General features: G+C 44.5%; 1 protein-coding gene across 2 annotated transcripts in view; it reads right to left on the minus strand.

Moving 5' to 3' along the window:
• Positions 1-321: 321 nt before the first annotated feature.
• The window catches only part of LOC144307760 (uncharacterized), a 111,867-nt gene continuing 94,421 nt past the window's right edge, over positions 322-17,767 (minus strand). The window contains exons 4-5 of one of the 2 annotated variants that reach the window (XM_077887738.1): positions 1,914-2,036; positions 322-695 (exon numbers count right to left, since the gene is read on the minus strand). In XM_077887738.1, the coding sequence (XP_077743864.1) occupies positions 643-695; positions 1,914-2,036 (176 nt within the window). In that variant the 3' untranslated portion in view covers positions 322-642. The remainder of the gene's footprint in view (positions 696-1,913; positions 2,037-17,767) is intronic. The other variant, XR_013374483.1, reaches the window with a different exon arrangement.

The following is a 17,767-nucleotide window of genomic DNA, read 5'->3' on the forward strand; positions in this document are numbered from 1 at the left end:
TCAGCAAATGGCCTCACCCTGTCTGTGGAGGCACCGCTTACATTGTAGATGTGGTAAACTTACCATTTTAGTAAGATAATTTTCCAGTAGATGGCAGTAATGTGTCTTGAGGAAGGGGTGGGTGCCTCTTCCTAATTCATGCAAAGGCAATGTAGAGGCTAGTGGGGCCCCTGATGTTGTCTATTTTAAATTCTTTTACCCGTAGGAGCAAGATGGCATTGATCTATCTATCTTCTTCTGTTCACTCTTAAGACCTAAAATGGGAGATTCGCTCTGCCAGGATTCATTTATTGACATTTAACAAAATGCTTACCAGGTGCCTCCAATGTGACAGATATTGTATAAGGTAGGCCTGCAATGGTGAACAAAGGAAACACGGTCCTTGCCCTCCTCATTCTTGAAGCTCAGTAAGAAAGTGCAGAAGGCAAGAGATAGGTCTGTCCACTTCGGTTGGCTTACTCTTCCTCTCTGGTTTGCCTCTATTCTGTAAGTTGTAAAAGCTCAACAGCAACAACTTAACCCTTTAGACTCTTCTGCAGCTAGAAGTTGCCATGGGACCCAGTTCTGCCCATGAGACATAAACAGTAGTCAATGGATACTCACTATTCTCCTTCTCCTTTCTTTCTGTCTGGAATACAGATACTATGCCTGAGTAGCAGCAGTCATCTTGTAAACATGAGGATTAACCATACTTGCTGTAGACAGAGAAAGAAGAGAAAAGGAGTCTGAGTCCCGTGTGGCATTAGTGAGCCACTAGACTGGTACTAGATAGCCTATCTTATTGGGGGGAGGTAAATAAACCCTCATGTTTTTAAACCACCATCAGCCAAGTTTTCTATTACTTGCAGCTGAACACTACCCTAACTGGTGCAAAGAGCCAGACATTAATCAATATAAAAAATAAATGCCACACTAGGGAAGTACAGGGCACAGTGGGAATGTAACCTGAGGCATCTGATCAACTCTGAGAGGCGAGTAAGGCTTTGTGGAGGAAATGACCTTGAATCTCAGTGACTAGGGGGCCAGAGTGAGATACCTTCTGGTAGAATAAAAAAAATATATACAAAGGCCTTGAGGTGACAGGAAGCGTATATGTTGGAGGTAGAGAGAGCAGGATGGTGTACACAGGTGCAGAGCTAAATCAGCCCCTGGGGATCAAAACTGTGACCTTAATCTCTTTGCTTAGTTCATTAACCAACAGGATTGACTAACCACAGCTAGCTAACCACTCAGGCATCACCAAAGGGGAAGGAATGCAAATGGAAGTTTCCCCAGGCCTGGCTGAAATGGAAAGGAAATTAGGATCACTTCTGATTATTCACATCAATAGAAGGCAAGGAAGATGCCGAAAGGGAGTCAATGTCAAAGTACTGTGGGTGGACACCCAAGACGATCAGTGTCTGGCACAATCTGGGCACTCAATACGTGTTTGTTGAATGAATAAATGATGTCAATGAAAGTAATTTAAAACTGCAAAATGATGCACCCGTGATTATTTCTAATCTATGATGTATTGTACCATACTCAATCTTTAAGTCAGAACTGGCGAAAGATAACAATAGAAATAAATCCTTTTATATTCTTGCCGAGTACAAGGCTCAGGGTGCTATCTTCCTATTGTGAATCTTAGCTTTGCCCTTTGCTCTGCAAAGGAGGACACTTTCTCCATCAAAAATCATTCCTCTGAATGCCAGCCTTTCTTCTCCCATCGCCCGCCCAGTGCCCTCTTTGAGCCAAGGCACAAAGTCAGCTCACAAACAACAGAACAGCTCCACACTCGGCTTGGCAGAAGTTTAAAGCAGGAAACAGTCTCTGCCATCCATGCGTCTTCAGCTTTGGGATTTTGCTTGTTCAAGCTGGCCCTCCTGGCCTCTGGGAGCCACTTTCTCTTTTGCTTCCAGGGAAGGACGTACCTGGCACAGAAACATGGGTTTCCTGAGTGCCGACTATGTGCCGGGAGCTACACATCCGAACATTTGCCTTTCCCGACAGTTCTGTGAATTGGGTTTTATGATTTCTTCTCATCCAGGAGGTTCCTGAGATACAGAGAATTGAAGTAATTTGCCCAAGGTCATGCAGAAAGTCAGGGTCAGAAATGGGACTCAAAGCCAGGTCTGTTGGCATGTGGCATTCATGTCCTACTTTCCTTCTACCAGATTCTCCCGATCCTCTGGATCACTTCCTATGAAAAATATATATAAATATATATATTTATATATATTTCTGTTTCAAACCTTAGTGAAGTATTCGTTTCTCTAACCATCACCCACAGATCTTCAGCCTGCCTTCCTCTGGGAATATTGCTTCTTCCTCTTTCCACCTCTCTCACCTAGGAAATAGCAGTCTTTCCTTGCTTCACCCCACTTCTTGCCATCCTTGCTCCAGCCCACCCTCACCCCACAGGGCCCTATGCGCAGCCTCTTTTTGACCACACAGTGCTTCTCACCAGTCTTGAATTGGACCAGGCTCTGGTGCGTCCCTCCCCTCCGCCTGAATCACCCGCCCCATCCTGTACCTGCGTCATTCCTATTTCACTGTGTCCTTTAGCCATCTGTTCCCCCAGGAAGCCTCCCCCTACATTTCAGCCACATGGCTTTCCCTCTCCATGCTCTCACAACACTGGGCTGTAATGTCCTGTTCACTGCTCAGTCTCCCACTGGTAAGAGGGCTCTAGGAGGTAGGGACCCTGCCATCCTGCTCACTAGTGAATCACCAGCCTTTGAGACCTGTTACAACACACAGCAGGCACAGAGTCAATATTTACTGGGGTCACATTATAGTGGATTCCTTTTCAATTTTCCACCTAACTGTAAGCTCCCAGGGGACAGTGTTTAGGTATTTTCCATCTTTGGATACTCTGGACTAGGGACAAAGTCTGACCTGGGAAGGAAAAGTGGGGGTCCTAACGTGTTTAACATGGAGAAGAGTTAACTGGGGAAAGAAGCCGGCCGAAGAGGGACCTACTTGCTGTCTTTAAATATCTGAAAGACTGTCAAATGGACTAATCTAAAGCTACTAGAAGTATGGTCCACAGACTGGCAGCATCTGCATCGCCTGGGAACTCGTCAGACATGCTCTTATTCGGGTCCCACCCCAGACCCACCAAATCAGGATGGGACCTGGTGATGCTTTAAAAAGCCCTCCAGGGGACTGTGGTGCATGCTGCAGTTTGAGAAGCCTTGGGCTAGTGGTAAGCATATTCTGGGTTAAGACGGAGGCAGTTTTCCATTTAATGCACAGAAAATTCTTCTATGAGTCTACCCAGTAATGGCAGAGGCTGCCTCGTTAAATTCCCTGTAGCCCTACAGAAAGGCAAGATAACCTCCTGTCAGGCCTCTGTTGGGATTTTATGCCTTGATTATGATATTGTCGATCTAGCCAGGAGACAAGAGACTGGAGTAATGAAAGCCTTTCAGAAATTTCCTACTGATCTCTGGCTTGCAGGATCAGGGGCCAGGGATGGTTGAAGGGGACACTCCAGCCAGACGGGTTCCACTTCCTCACCTGCCTGGAGCCTGAGAGATGGGGGAGTCAATGGGGCAAAAGTGACACAGGCAGAAGGAGGGCATCTATATTTGTCTTTTTAATTTGAGAAAGGCTTTGTGATTGCAGAAAGAAGGGAAGCTCACAGTTGCAATAATAGAAATAACCAAAAGCTAACATTTATCAAGTATTTACTCTATGTCAGGCACACTAACTTGCTTGGCGAGGATTTTCTCATTTGATTCTTCCAAGAACCCTATAAAAATCATGAATATTATCTCTTATCTGAGATGAGGAAATGAAGGGAGAAAGAGGCAAAATGCCTTCTCGAAAGATCATGCTGTTAATAAGGGCCAGAGCTGGGATTTGAACCCAGGTAGTCTGGCTTCAGAGTTTGATCTCATGACTTCGACTCTGTGCTCCTACAACCTCCCTGGCACTGAAGATGCTAAGTGGTTAAATGTTAAATGTTCAGGATCCAGAAGGCCTTTGGCTGGGGCCAATGAAATGCCTGAGCAGTGAAGGTGGGGGGAGGAGGGTGAGCTATGAAGAAAACTGATTTGGCCAGGGTGGGCTAGGATGTATGACAGCAACAACCCTCCCCCCGACATTTCTGTGCCCTAATGAATGCTTTTCTCCTGCCTTCTAAAAAGTTCATCACAGATGTTTGTAGGTGGGCTGCTTTCCTGGGAGCACTCCTCCCACCTAGGTCAGACCCAGGCACCTTCCACTGTTGGCTCCATCCTCCCCTGCAGCCCTGGTGGACTGTCTGCACCCTACCAGCTGACAGGAGAAGACTGGGAGCAAGGGAAGGACCTCACAAGTTATTAGAAGGGCCAAGCCTGGGAGCCAAGTGGATTACCTCCCCCACATTGTACTGGCCAGAACTAGTTACATGACCCCTCACCCATGCAAAGGAGCTGGCAAAACGTTCCTCCTGGATGCCTGGGAAGACAATGAAAGGCTGGTCAGCACCAGAATTGTCACTACCACAGAGAGATTTTTTATTCTCATCCATGAAAGGGCGGACCTGGTCATCTCTAGACACAATCTCTAAACTGTTTGGATGGCAAAACGCTTTACTTTTTTAAAAAAGATTTTATTTATTTATTCATGAGAGACACCCAGAGAGAGCGAGAGGCAGAGACACAGGCAGAGGGAGAAGCAGGCTCCATGCAGGGAGCCCGATGTGGGACTCTATCCCAGGTCTCCAGGATCACGCCCTGGGCCGAAGGCAGGTGCTAAACCACTGAGCCACCCAGGGATCCCTTTTATTTTTTTTAAGATTTTTATGTATTTATTTATTTAAGAGAGACAGAGAAAAAGCATGAGCAGGGGGAGGGGCAGAGGGAGAGCAAACTCCCCACTGAGCCAGGAGTCCAATGCAGGGCTCTATCCCAGGACCCCAGGATCATGACCTGAGCCGAAGGCAGACACCCAACCGACTGAGCCACCCAGGCGCCCTGGTAAAATACTTCAGGCCCATACACTACTAGGTGTAGGCTTATACAGAAATTATATACATGTACTTAAGCCAGTATATGTATTAGATTTTTGGTTTGATTGATTGCTTTATTTTTTTTAGGTAAAGAAATATATACTAAAATAAGTTTCATTATTTTCTGCTTCCACCCCAATGACCTGTCTTGGCACCCCATGGCATTTTTATGCCCCATAGCTCTGAGAGCTCCCCAGTGGGGAGGCAGTTTTCTGAGCTGGAAGCAAGGGGTTCCTGGGGCACGATTTCCCAGAGAAGTCCCAGTACGTTGGGCAGAAATGGGCAGAGAGCAGGGAGGAGCTAACTCTGAACCAATCTGTGTCTATCTCCATGGAGGACTTCATCATCTTCCTCCTCCCTGTGCCCAGATCTCTGACTTAGGTGGAGGCATGGCATGAAAACCCTCCTGTTTGGTGGAAGTCACTGACCCCCAAACCCACTCGGACTCTAAGGTTGGCCAGTCCTGTGGACACACGGGGAGGAGCTGTAGTGAGGGGAGAGGTCGGAGGGCTGCCTTGATTCACTGCTTCAGTGATGTCCCCATATTAGAGGGGAAGGGGAAGGATAATACAGTTTGAAATCTGAGTTACTGTTAATATATGGCCTGTGGGGATAAGCTGGTATGAAATTCAGAAAGACAAATGGGAGGGCGTAGGGCAAAATGATAGTGATAACTAGCATTTATGGAGTGCTTACCATATGCCAAGCCTGTTTTAAGTATTTCACCTGCATTAATACACTACAGTCCTTTGAAACCAATGTTATTATTAATTCTGCTTTGCAGAGGAAGAAACTTTAACTGAAGCATGTCAAGGTATACTAATGCCCAGTGTGGCCCATTGACCAGCAGCATTGGCCTCACCTGGGAACTTCCTAGAAATGCAGACTCTTGGGCCCCACCCAGGACCACTGACTCAGAGCTCCCATTTTAATAACCCCCCCCAGGGGATATTCACACATTAGAGTCTGAGAAAGGCTGGATTAGTGTGGCAACAAGGTTTTACTCAGCCCCCATCATCAGTGGCCTTTTGTTTCAAGAGATGGTTGCCTCCCCCAGTGCTAAGTCAGGCAAGTACCTGCTGAACTAAATTCTTCCTTTCTATGTTCTAGAAGTGGTATCTGCCATTCCCAAAGGCAAAATGTCAGGTTAGGGTGGCCAGAACTTCCTATTGTAAAAAAATAAAAAATCATTATCTCCCAAAGGGAAGAGCTTATGAATTTGGTATATAAAAATGTTTGATCAGTTTCCACTTCTCTCTCCCATGGCTCTACAGCAACAGCAGTTAAGAATGAGACTCCAAAATCAGTTGGCCCCCTTTTTACTTCATATCCCACATTGTCATATAGTCAGACAAGTCATTAGCCTGTCTTAGCCTCAGTTTCTTCCCGTGCAAGATAGAGATATGCATAATATGGGAATAGCCTGTATGGCGGTCATGAAGATTAAATACAATAGTCCACGTGAAACACTCAGTACTGTGAACACATAGTCAATACTCAGCACAAACTTGATCGTGACGAAGGGTGGTCGTAGACAATTCTAGCTCAGGTTTATAATTTCAACTCAAATTGTTCTGGGTGCTCTGGAATTTGCTACGTGCGCCTAAATCTCAAAACAGAATGAATAATTTGTTTGAGTTGTTACCAAAAAAATGGATGTCAGAGATCCCCTCCCCATCTCTGGCTAGGTCAAAAAAAAAAAATCACCAAATACTGAAGTACAAACATCTTCACTTTGGAAGAAGAACTTAGGAGCAGTTCTATCTTCCAGGTGACTCGGGGTCAATTTAATTATTTTCCCGTGTATTGTTTCCTCCTATTCTTTCTGGAGGGCAACTCATAAAGTTAGTACATTAAGTTATTTTGCATACTATTGATGAAAATTCTGTAAAATAACCAGGGTTTTTCTCAAAATATATGTCAACGATAAGTTTAGATAAGAAGGGACAGAGATCCAGAGTGTGTAGCCAATAAAAACAAAAAAAAAAAAAAGGAGCTTTTGGTGACCCTAAACACTTTTCTTTTTCTGTTTATCTTTACACATACCATTACGTCTAGAGTCATTTAAATTTAGCCAGGTAGATTTCAACTGCAGTTCATACATACCCATTCCAGAATTATTTCACCTAATTGATACGAATCTCTCTTTTTTTGTATATTTTTTATTGGAGTTCGATTTGCCAACATATAGCATAACACCCGGTGCTCATCCCGTCAAGTGTCCCCCTTAGTACCCATCATCCAGTCACTCCAACTCCCCACCCACCTCTCCTTCCACCACCCCTTGTTCATTTCCCAGAGTTAGGAGTCTCTCATGTTCTGTCACCCTCTCTGATATTTCCCACTCATTTTCTCTCCTTTCCTCTTTATTCCGTTTCACTATTTTTTTTATATTCCCCGAATGAATGAGACCATATAATGGTCCTCCTCTGATTGACTTACTTCACTCAGCTTAATACCCTCCAGTTTCATCCACGTTGGAGCAAATGTTGGGTATTCCTCCTTTCTGATGGCTGAGGAATATTCCATTGTATACATAGACCACAGCTTCTTTATCCATTCATCTGTCGATGGACACCGAGGCTCCTTCCACAGCTTGGCTATTGTGGACATTGCTGCTATAAACATTGGGGTGCAGGTGTCCTGCCGTTTCACTGCATCTGTATCTTTGGGGTAAATCCTCAGTAGTGCAATTGCTGGGTCTCAGGGCAGCTCTATTTTTAACTCTTTGAGGAACCTCCACACAGTTTTCCAGAGTGGCTGTACCAGTTCACATGCCCACCAACAGTGCAAGAGGAATGTTCCCCTTTCTCCGCATCCTCTCCAACACTTGTGGTTTCCTGTCTTACTAATTTTCACCATTCTCACTGGTGTGAGGTGGGATCTCATTGTGGTTTTGATTTGTATTTCCCTGATGGCAAGTGATGCAGAGCATTTTCTCATGTGCGTGTTGGCCATGTCTATGTCTTTTTTGGTGAAATTTCTGTTCATATATTTTGCTCATTTCATGATTGGATTGTTTGCTTCTTTGCTGTTGAGTTTAATAAGTTCTTTATAGATCTTGGATACAATTCTTAAGCAAATTTTTGTTCATTTTGGCTACCAGATACCCCCCTCATAATATATAGAAGCAACTGATGTGCAGTAAGTGGCCAGCTATCCTCAACTGAACCCATGATGTGGAGAAAACACAGTCCTGGGTCTACTCTGGACCACTAGGACTACCCTGTGACCTCACACAACTCACTCAACCTATCTGGACCTTCCTTGGTTGCCATAGCTTTAACATAATCAATCATTTAGATAGCTGGCTCGATGCCCTCACCCTCCTCCTCTTATAGTGAAGAGTGGATGGAAGTAATTCACAAATTCTAAGCCAAATCATATTTAAATTTTGGTCAACTAATATTAGTTTTACTTCTTTTATGTTGTTCAGATGTGGAGAGGTAAATGAACGTTATTATTCTCACTCATGTGGAAGATGAAGAGAGCAGATTCCATTCATTATCCCTTTCTACTAAAAGCCTGTGTGTGGGTGCCTGGGTGGCACAGTCGGTTGAGCATCTGACTCTTGATTTCATCTCAGGTCATGATCTCAGGGTCACGGGATTGAACCTGAGTCAGGCTTCCCAATGAGCATGGAATCTGCTGATCTCCCCCTCCCCCTCCCCAGTCACACTCACTCTCTTTCTTTCTCTCTAAAATAAATAAAATAAAATAACTTTTAAAAAGCCTCTGTGTGTGTGTTTGCGCACATACACGTGTGTGTGCACACATGCATGTGTGGTGATTTGGAAAAGAAAAGAGGCCAGAAGTATAAGAGGGAGACACAGACACAAGTAGAAAACCACTGGAATCAACGTCTTTAGGAATCTGGATATGAGCACCAATTAGCTGTGTGACCTTGCATAAGTCATGTTGCCTCTTGAGGCCTCAGTTTCCTCACCTATTAAATGAACAAACCGACTACATCATGCCTGGTGTCTTCTCAACTTTCGATGATCTATGGTGCTTTCCCCAGTCAAGCTCAACAAACTGGTCACCTCCCCTACATAATAATGATGGATGAATCAACTTATAGTAGCAGTGTGGAGCCAGTCTACACCCTGTCCATGACCTTATAATATTGAGCTACTGCCTGCTGAGGCAAGGTGGGCCTTTCTGGTTCCACAGTGTACCAGGAGTGATGGCAGAAGAAATGTCATGAAGGAAGAAAGGGGGGAAAGGAAGACTAATCGCCAGAGCGTGACACTCTACTGACAATGTATACCATGACTTGTAGTTTTCAAGATATTTTTACAAATAAGATCCATTGTATTGGCATCGTTATGAGGGTGAGACCATGACATTTACTACATATCCCATGCCTGGCATAGCCTGGGCCTGGCACATAGGCTTAGCATGTGCTTATTGTAAAAAATGAGTCAATGAAAGATCTCATCTCATCCAGTGAGGTAGGTGTGCTTATTTTCCTCATGCTCAGATGAGAAAACTGAGATTCAGAAGAGGTAGCTGATTACCTAAGGTCACTTAGCTATTAAGATGAGCTATGATTTGACTCTGTCTTCCATCTCTAAAACCTGGGCTTGGTTCCCCATGTCATCATCCACAGTGCGATAGGTTATTGAGAAATGACCATGAATTCTTTGCAGCTTCTCCCATCAAGAAATTGAGTCCTTTTATCCACCCACTGAATTCCAAGCTTGGTCCCTTGACTTGCTTTGGCCAGTGGGATATTGGCAAATATGATGCAAGCAAAGCCTTAAGAAATACTTGCATATTGAGGTTTGCTCTTTCTTACTGCTGGGAATACTTCCCTTGTCATGAGAAGAAGCCCAGGATAGCCCACTGGAAAATGAGAGACCACATGGACGGAGAGGCTTGAGCAATTCTGTCTCAGCCATCCCCTCTGAAGCTCCAGACATTTAAATGAGACTATCTTAGACCATTCAGTCCCAGCTGAACCAACTCAAAGCAGAAGCCACAAAATCGTAAGCAGAAAAATGATTGCTGCTTTAAGCCACTAAATTTGGGGTTGATTTGTTACATACCAAAAGCCAACTGATACAAATAGCATCCTTCCACCCTCGGGGCTTCTGATGTTTCATGGTGACTATTATTTTATGCAGATCTACCCTTCTTTTTCACACAACCTTGAAGTTATTCCTCATCCAAACCCATATACACACACTAGAACACACACAAATGCACACCGATGCTTATGCATCCTTAGACTTAATAAACTCAGGGAAAGGAAAGGGCACCAGATTTTATAAAACTTCATTCAAGCACATGAAATTGGCGTGCAGGGCAGCTGGGCATCCAAGAAAGAATGTCAAGCACTACTCTGGCTGTAATCTGCAGCCGGCTCATGGTTGCCATTTGCCTCACCGTCGACTGGCTTTTGCAGGAAAGTCTGGAGTAGAGACACAGAAAGAGGAGATAGGAAAGTAAGAAGGAGGAGAAAAGTTCTCACCTGAGGAGTCTGGCCATTAGTAGAGTTCAGGCTTGGTCACAGGGCCACAGACTCCCACCCCCTGCCAACAAACTGCTATCAACAAGTCAGCTTGAGGCGTTTGACCCAAGCGACTGGGCATAACAGACACCGCCCACCACCTGAGTAAGCCAGCAACTCCTGGGCATGGAGATGTCAGCTGACTGGCCAACTGTGGGTAGTTATTCAAAATCCAAGGTCGCAACAAAGAAAGTTCATGTCTTTCCAGAGCCTGGCATCTCTTGGATTGGCACCGTCAGGTCCTGCCTGGCTTTTCAAGGGAGAGTTAGCAGCTGCCAACTGGCAGGAGCCTGAGCCCGCAGCTGCTGTTCTTGCCACCTTCCATGGTCTGTCACTTGGGCCATTTCTATGCTCTGGTTGCAGTCACAGAACATCTGCAATTAACCAACCGTGAGGGGCCTGCTAACTCACCCAGTGAGGCAACGGAGGTGAAAAAACTGCTAGGATGAACAGAACAAACTGCAACCCGACGTGGGGAAGCCTGGGAGCACTGGGAGAACTGCCAACTGCACGGCCATGGCAGAGCCACATAGTGGACCATGCACAAGGACCCGAGCCCGAGGAGCCCACCGGGCACATCGTAGGTGCCCAGCAAATACTCGTGGAAGGAACGCATACGCATCGGCCCGGCTGCGGCAGCAGGGCTCCCGTCTGTTCTCCGATCTTACTGCAAATGCATTTGCCCTCCTTGCCCGAACCTGCCTCTGCTCACGAGGCCACCTCTGACCCTCGGAATGAGAGGTTCTCCGGGCCACATCTTAACTGCCAGCACAGATGCCTCCTGATTACTGTGGAAACTGAGATGGGGGCCATCGGCTTCCTCTTCTAGCGACTTTGGTGCAGATTAGATCAAATAAATTAACGTCCTCCATCTCAACTACATCGCTCGATGGAAACAACTTTACACGTTAAGGTAGGGGTTAACTTCCAATTCCCTGCCTCCAAATAAAGATTTACTTACGTGTTTACTTATTTATGCCTCATCTCCCTGCACAAAAGGTTTAAGACGGCAATGGAAAAATATCAAATGCAGCATTCTGTTTTCAAGCTGACAAGCCTGGAGAAGAAGGAAGCTTTTTTTTTTTTTTAATGTTTTCCTGGCAGCCTCTTTTGACCTATACTTGGCATTCTGTGTAATGTCCATGTGCTAGAGATTGCACTGGTGGGAAGGTCACGGGTCGTGCGGTGTCAGCTCAGCCCACGCAGGGGGATGAGAACCTCAAGGCCTATCGGAGCTGAACCCCTGGCCAAATGAGGTCATGGGATGGGAATGTCAATTCTAGAGAATGTATGTTTTCTGGTTTTACAATACAATTTGGGGAGGTGAAAGATCGTGTCATTACAAATTCAATAGAGTTCAGGGCAGAGGGCAACGAAGGAGGGGGGTGGGAGTAATGTTTGCCAATTTGTCAGGCTCTAAGTCTCCATATCGCTCTTCACACAATCAAGAGTGATCATAGGCAGCTTCCAGAGAAATCTCACAGTCCCGATATTTTCAGTGGAACAATTATACCTTTGTAAGTTATGTACAACACCGCTAGAAGGATAGGCAGGACAGATGGCCCGGAGGCAGGCTTGATGATAAAAATTGGCTTAAGGAGGTGTCCTGGGGTGGTTCAAAGAAACACCTAGATTAGGGGCACCTGGGTGGCTCAGTGGTTGAGCATTTGTCTTCAGCTCAGGTCCTGATCCCAGGCTCCTGGGTCCTGATCAGGCTCCCTGCATGGAGCCTGCTTCTCTCTCTGCCTCTGTCTCTGCCTTTCATGAATAACTAAATAAAAACTTAAAAAAAAAAAAAGGATCACGTAGACTATAAAGATGGCAGAGGGGAAGAATAGGGGCAGAAGATACAGCCCTGAACCTGGCAATGATAGCAACTCGGCCAAGAGGGGGCTCAGAATTCCAGACACAAGTTGCCCCCCAGGGGAGGCTCGTTTGCAGTTGGTTGACTTGTTTCTCTTTAACATGAAATCGTTTTCAAAAAGAGAAAAGCAGAAGGAATTCCACAGTGAACATCCATATACCCAACACCCAGGGTCTACGATTAACGTTTTGCTACAATTGGTTGATTCCATATCTATCCCTTCATCCATCTGTCTGGCCATCTCATTTTTACATTAAGGAGGGCACATGATGTAATGAGCACTGGGTATTATATAAGACTGATGAATCATTGAACTTGACCTCTGAAACCAATGATACACTATGTGGTAATGAATTGAATTTAAATTTTAAAACAAGTGAGTTGCAGATGTCACTTCACTTCTTCCCAGATACATCCACATGTGTGTCATTAATGGTTGTTCAATATTTGGTGTTTTTCCCTCTTGAGATTAATTTATATATAATGAAACACACATACGCATCTTCAGTTACCACTTGATGAATTCCAATAATAAAGCAGTGCCACCCAAACCCCGATCAAGATAAATAACATGGCCACCATCCAGAAAGTTCCCTCCTATCCTTTCCCAGTAAATCCCTGCCTCTAACTATCTGAGGCAACCATTGCTCTGACTTTCTTTAAGCACCAGAGATTAGTTTTGTATATTCTAAAAAAGTCTCATAAATGGAATCATACCATATTCACTCTTGTGCAAGGTTTCTCTCAGTCAAGATAATGTTTTTAGAATCCATCTATGCTGTTTTATCAGTTGCTCATTCCTTTTTATTGTTTAGTAGAATTCCATTGTACGAATGATCACGTTTTGCTTATCCATCTACCTGTGGATGGCTATATTGATTGTTTTCAGGTTTTCTGGCTATTAGGAATCATTTTGGATTGATGGACATATATAAGTTGAAAGGTCTCAGTGTCATAGGCCTGTCAACTCACATGTTCAACTTTCAACTGTCCTGCAGTTAACCTTGTGGCTTACCCTGTTAAGTGTCAGAGTTTAGAGTTGAAAGTCAAAATAACTTATCACTTAATCTGACTTACGTTCAATGATTTATATCAATTTTATTGCCTCATAAGGTAAGAGACAAAAATGAGAAGTAATTTGCATCAATAGAAAGAATCAGTACTATTTCATATCTACTGGGGTCTGAGAAGATGGAGGAAACTTATCCTCGTGGTCTCTGAGTCCTGTCCTCACAGAAAGGATAATTATGAATCCCTATATTTCTCACATCTCCCACCAGGACAAGGTTTTCAGGAAGGAAGCAGCCCCACCTAAGTCAAGCTAAACTCAAGATCCCAGTGTCCATGAGGTCTCAATTCTCCAAATGCTGATAGAAGAAATCTCTTGTAGGGGCCGCTTGGGTGGCTCTGTCAATAAAGCATCTGCTGGGGATCCCTGGGTGGCGCAGCGGTTTAGCGCCTGCCTTTGGCCCAGGGCGCGATCCTGGAGACCCGGGATCGAGTCCCACGTCGGGCTCCCGGTGCATGGAGCCTGCTTCTCCCTCTGCCTATGTCTCTGCCTCTCTCTGTATGTGTGTGACTATCATAAATAAATAAAAAATAAAAAATAAAAAAAAATAAAGCATCTGCCTTTGGCTCAGGTATGATCCCAGGATCCTGGGATTGAGTCTCGCATCCAGCTCCGTGCTCAATGAGGACCCTACTTCTCCCTCTCCCTCTGCCTGCACTTCCCCCTGCCTATACGCTCTTTCTTTCTCTGTCAAATAAATAAATAAAATCTTAAAAAAAAAAAATCTCGTGTCCTCTCAGAAGAAAATACAGAAAACACCTTTATCTCTTCCACACCTTCACCTCGCATTCTCTACTCAACTAACTACAGTTCCACTGCCGATCTCAGCACAGTGTCAACTAAGATGAGCACTGAGAAATTTCCACCAGATTTGGCATCCATCGGCAATCTCAGAGAGGACAGTTAGCATCAAGTGGTGGGGATGTGGAGGAATTTAACACAGCCAGCGAGAAACTGAGAGGACAGAGCTAAGGAGAAGAGAGGACCTTGTGAGACAGAAGCTAATGCATAAAAGGAAATTTCTAGAAATAATCTTCACTCACTTTCAACTTTCCTCTAGACCCGACCTACTCTGGTCGCCAACTGTCTCAGGGCCCCTTTCTCTTCACTTCTGTCTGGGTAAGAACCTCAGCACTGTCTCCAGACACTCAGTCTCAGAATAGCACCACCCGTGTCTTCTGCAGCAACCTGGAGCTGGAGTGTCCTTCTCTGCTCCTTCCCCCAGCCAAGGAAAGCACTATCTTAGCTGGCTGCCAATGCACTGGCTGGTATCATCTTTGCTCCCCTGAGATCAATGACTCTCTGGCCCCTGGAATTCTTCCTTTCCCCACTGACCCCTTCTGTCTGTCCTGTTCCAGTTGCCTGAAGAGAGTTCATTTGCAAATTGCCAAGGCTGCTTCTGGTCTCAGGTGAAGCTGGGCCTCTCGTCTATTATTTTAAGCTGCCAGCCCAGGCTTTGCTGGCAGCCTGAGACTTTAATGGCAGCTTTGCCATATTCCTTGGAATCCACGAGGCTGCCCTGGGCTCCTTTTCATATCACTATCCATATTCATTCCTAATTTCATCTCTTCTCATTTTAAAACCCTAAGTGCCCCTAATGAGTCTCCCATTCAATTCCAGTTTCCAGATAATGGGAAACATCTGGGGCTCGTTCATTTGGGGAGCAGACATGATTAACACAACCCATGTCCACCGAAAGGTCCTCAGTGGATCATATGGCACCCATCTTCTCCCTAGTGACCCAGACAAGTTTCTCTACCACTGCTGCACACAATCCCCATCCCCACACCCCTAGTCGTGCCTATTCTCACAGTCCTTATGTAGCTGATATAGGATACCAAGATGCTTTAAACATATGGCGGCAAGAGCAGCTAGGCTTTCTAGTAAGGGAAGATCCCTCAACAGGGACATCTGGGCACATCAGCGATTGTGTTGTGATGTAAGAAGATGATGCAATTGTGTGATACAGGTGTGTTGCTTCACTTGTTCATGCTACTTGGTTCTAGAAAATCCTTGTTTCTCTTTCTGGGCTTGTTTTTCATAGCTTCCTTTCTCACCTCTTTGCTACTGTCGGCAATAAGTTCCATCTGCTGGTATCATTGTACCTGTCTCCCTCAGCACTGGCCCCTCCATCTTCTAATTTGTTGTTTCTAATGAAACATGTTGGAAAAAGGACATAGGCTCCAAGTGATGATGATATACAAACAGGCATGGTGCCTGAAATGTTATAGGTACTCAAAATATGTTTTAAAATATTGTGAACTAAATAAAAGAAAAACTTTCCTGGTAAAAAGAAAGTCTCAGAGAAAGTCTAGATTAAAAAAGAAAGTCTCATAGAAAGTCTAGATTAAAAATGACACTATCTTTCCCCAGTCTTAAGAAAGAAAAAAGCACAAAGCTTCTTTGAAAGAATGAGAAACCCCCAAATTCCCCATTAGTTAGGGGAAATGAAAGCCAGAGCAGTAAATTCACACTGGTGCTGTGGAATCCCCCAGAATCTGCAGCCCAGATATAGGCCCCTAGAGACTGAGATGGGGGCCCTGACACTCTCCCACACACAGAAGCTTAAAGCCTCAGAAATCTTTCCCATCCACTAATATTAACACAATCACACTGGCCGCTGGCTCATTAGGGCAATAAAGATACTTGCTGTCTGTTTGGCCTTTACACAGGTAAATAAATTTTTAAAAGAGAGAGAGAGAGCCATCTATGAAAAAGTCAAGAACCTAAGCCTCTATTCCTTGTAGATGTGATGTTTGAGTTATAGAAAGCCCAAGCTGAGAGGTCCAGGGAGACCTGGACCCTATGGTCTTGGCAAAGGTAAGTGTGAAATCACTTTGAACACTACAAGGACCTCCACAGAAGGAAACAAACGCTAGTGATAGATTCATAACATTTAAAAAAACAACAATAACAATGACTAGCCACACAAGGAAATGAATTACCATAAGCGATAGTTGGCAGATGCAACAAAGAGGAAGAATACAGCCCAACCACTGGAAATAATAGAAAAGTCTGAAGAAGAATATAAAATAAAAATCCTGAAAATGATTGAAAGATACAAAGAACAAACAGACATGGTAATGAAAGGGAAAGATAATATGAATAAGGAGTAACTGGGTTTGAAATAACAATAACATCTTATAAACAGTAATGGCAATTTAGAATGAATTTGATAATTTAATGGCAGAACCGGACCAAGGTGACTTCTATAAAACAGCCAACAGGAATAGAGAAGGAGAGAAAAAGAGTGAGGAATAAGGAACATGTAAGAGCAGGAATACAGAAGCCTCACCACTGCACTTTGAGCTCCCAAGTGGATCCAGGGACCATTTCCTATTTGAACCTGTGTGCCCAATACCTATTCAGCTAGTCCCTGGCTCAGGACAGGATCTCACCAAATGCTTGCTGAATGAATGCAGTAATAAATGAACAAGCTATAGGTGAAAGGATTGATGAATAATGGAGGAAAATCTTCTGGCAGTATTCTGGACTACAGTTTTTCTTCTCTCTTAAAGTCCAAAGTACCTCCCCAAACACATTCCATCTTAAGCAATGGCAGACATTCATGGGCCAAGGCCATGAGTAGCCCATCCAGAGGCAGGAGACTTTTTTTTTTTTTTTTCGAAAGCATTTCACAGCAGGGCCTAGCTGAGCTCATGACTTTATCGACTGTGGCTGCACTGAGAGCTTTATTCCAGCCCGGCATGGACTGAAGCAAAAGTGCAGAGGGACGGAAAGAGCAAGGGCAACGGAAACACAGCCGGGGAAGTCCACACAGAACAAAGCAAAAGGTCCCTGGCCTGAACATGGCACAGTTGCTAACAGAGGGCCAGAAAGCTCCCTGATCTCAATGGCTCAACTTGTCAGTAGAGATTCAACCAGTCCAGCTTTTATCTGAGGGGAACTGGTAGCACGTGAATGTAGAAATCAAGTCAAAGCATGACAAAGAAACAGGTGACAAAAGATAAAGGAGACTTGTTCCAGAATCAGCCCAATGCTGCATCCATAGATTTCTCATAGCTTGTAATGGGAAGGATGGAGCAAGTAGTGGCCTCAAACTCAAAACCATCAAAAGAAAACCAACACCCTTCATGGTGGCTTGAAATCATGTTGCTGTCTATGCTATTTAACTATTTCCTAAACGATATATGTTCCACTCCAAATTTAGGATCCAGGTGTTCTCAGTTTTTCTTTTAGTTTGCTAGAAATTCCACTGGATTTTTTTCCAGTCCTCTCTCCACTCAGTAATGTTCCCATTGCACTTAGATAACTCAAGATGCTAAGCCTATAGAAGTAGTTCCCACAAGTGAAAGCAGCAATAGACTGCCGCTGTAG

Source organism: Canis aureus, chromosome X (genome assembly GCF_053574225.1).
Source record: "Canis aureus isolate CA01 chromosome X, VMU_Caureus_v.1.0, whole genome shotgun sequence".
NCBI lineage: Eukaryota > Metazoa > Chordata > Mammalia > Carnivora > Canidae > Canis > Canis aureus.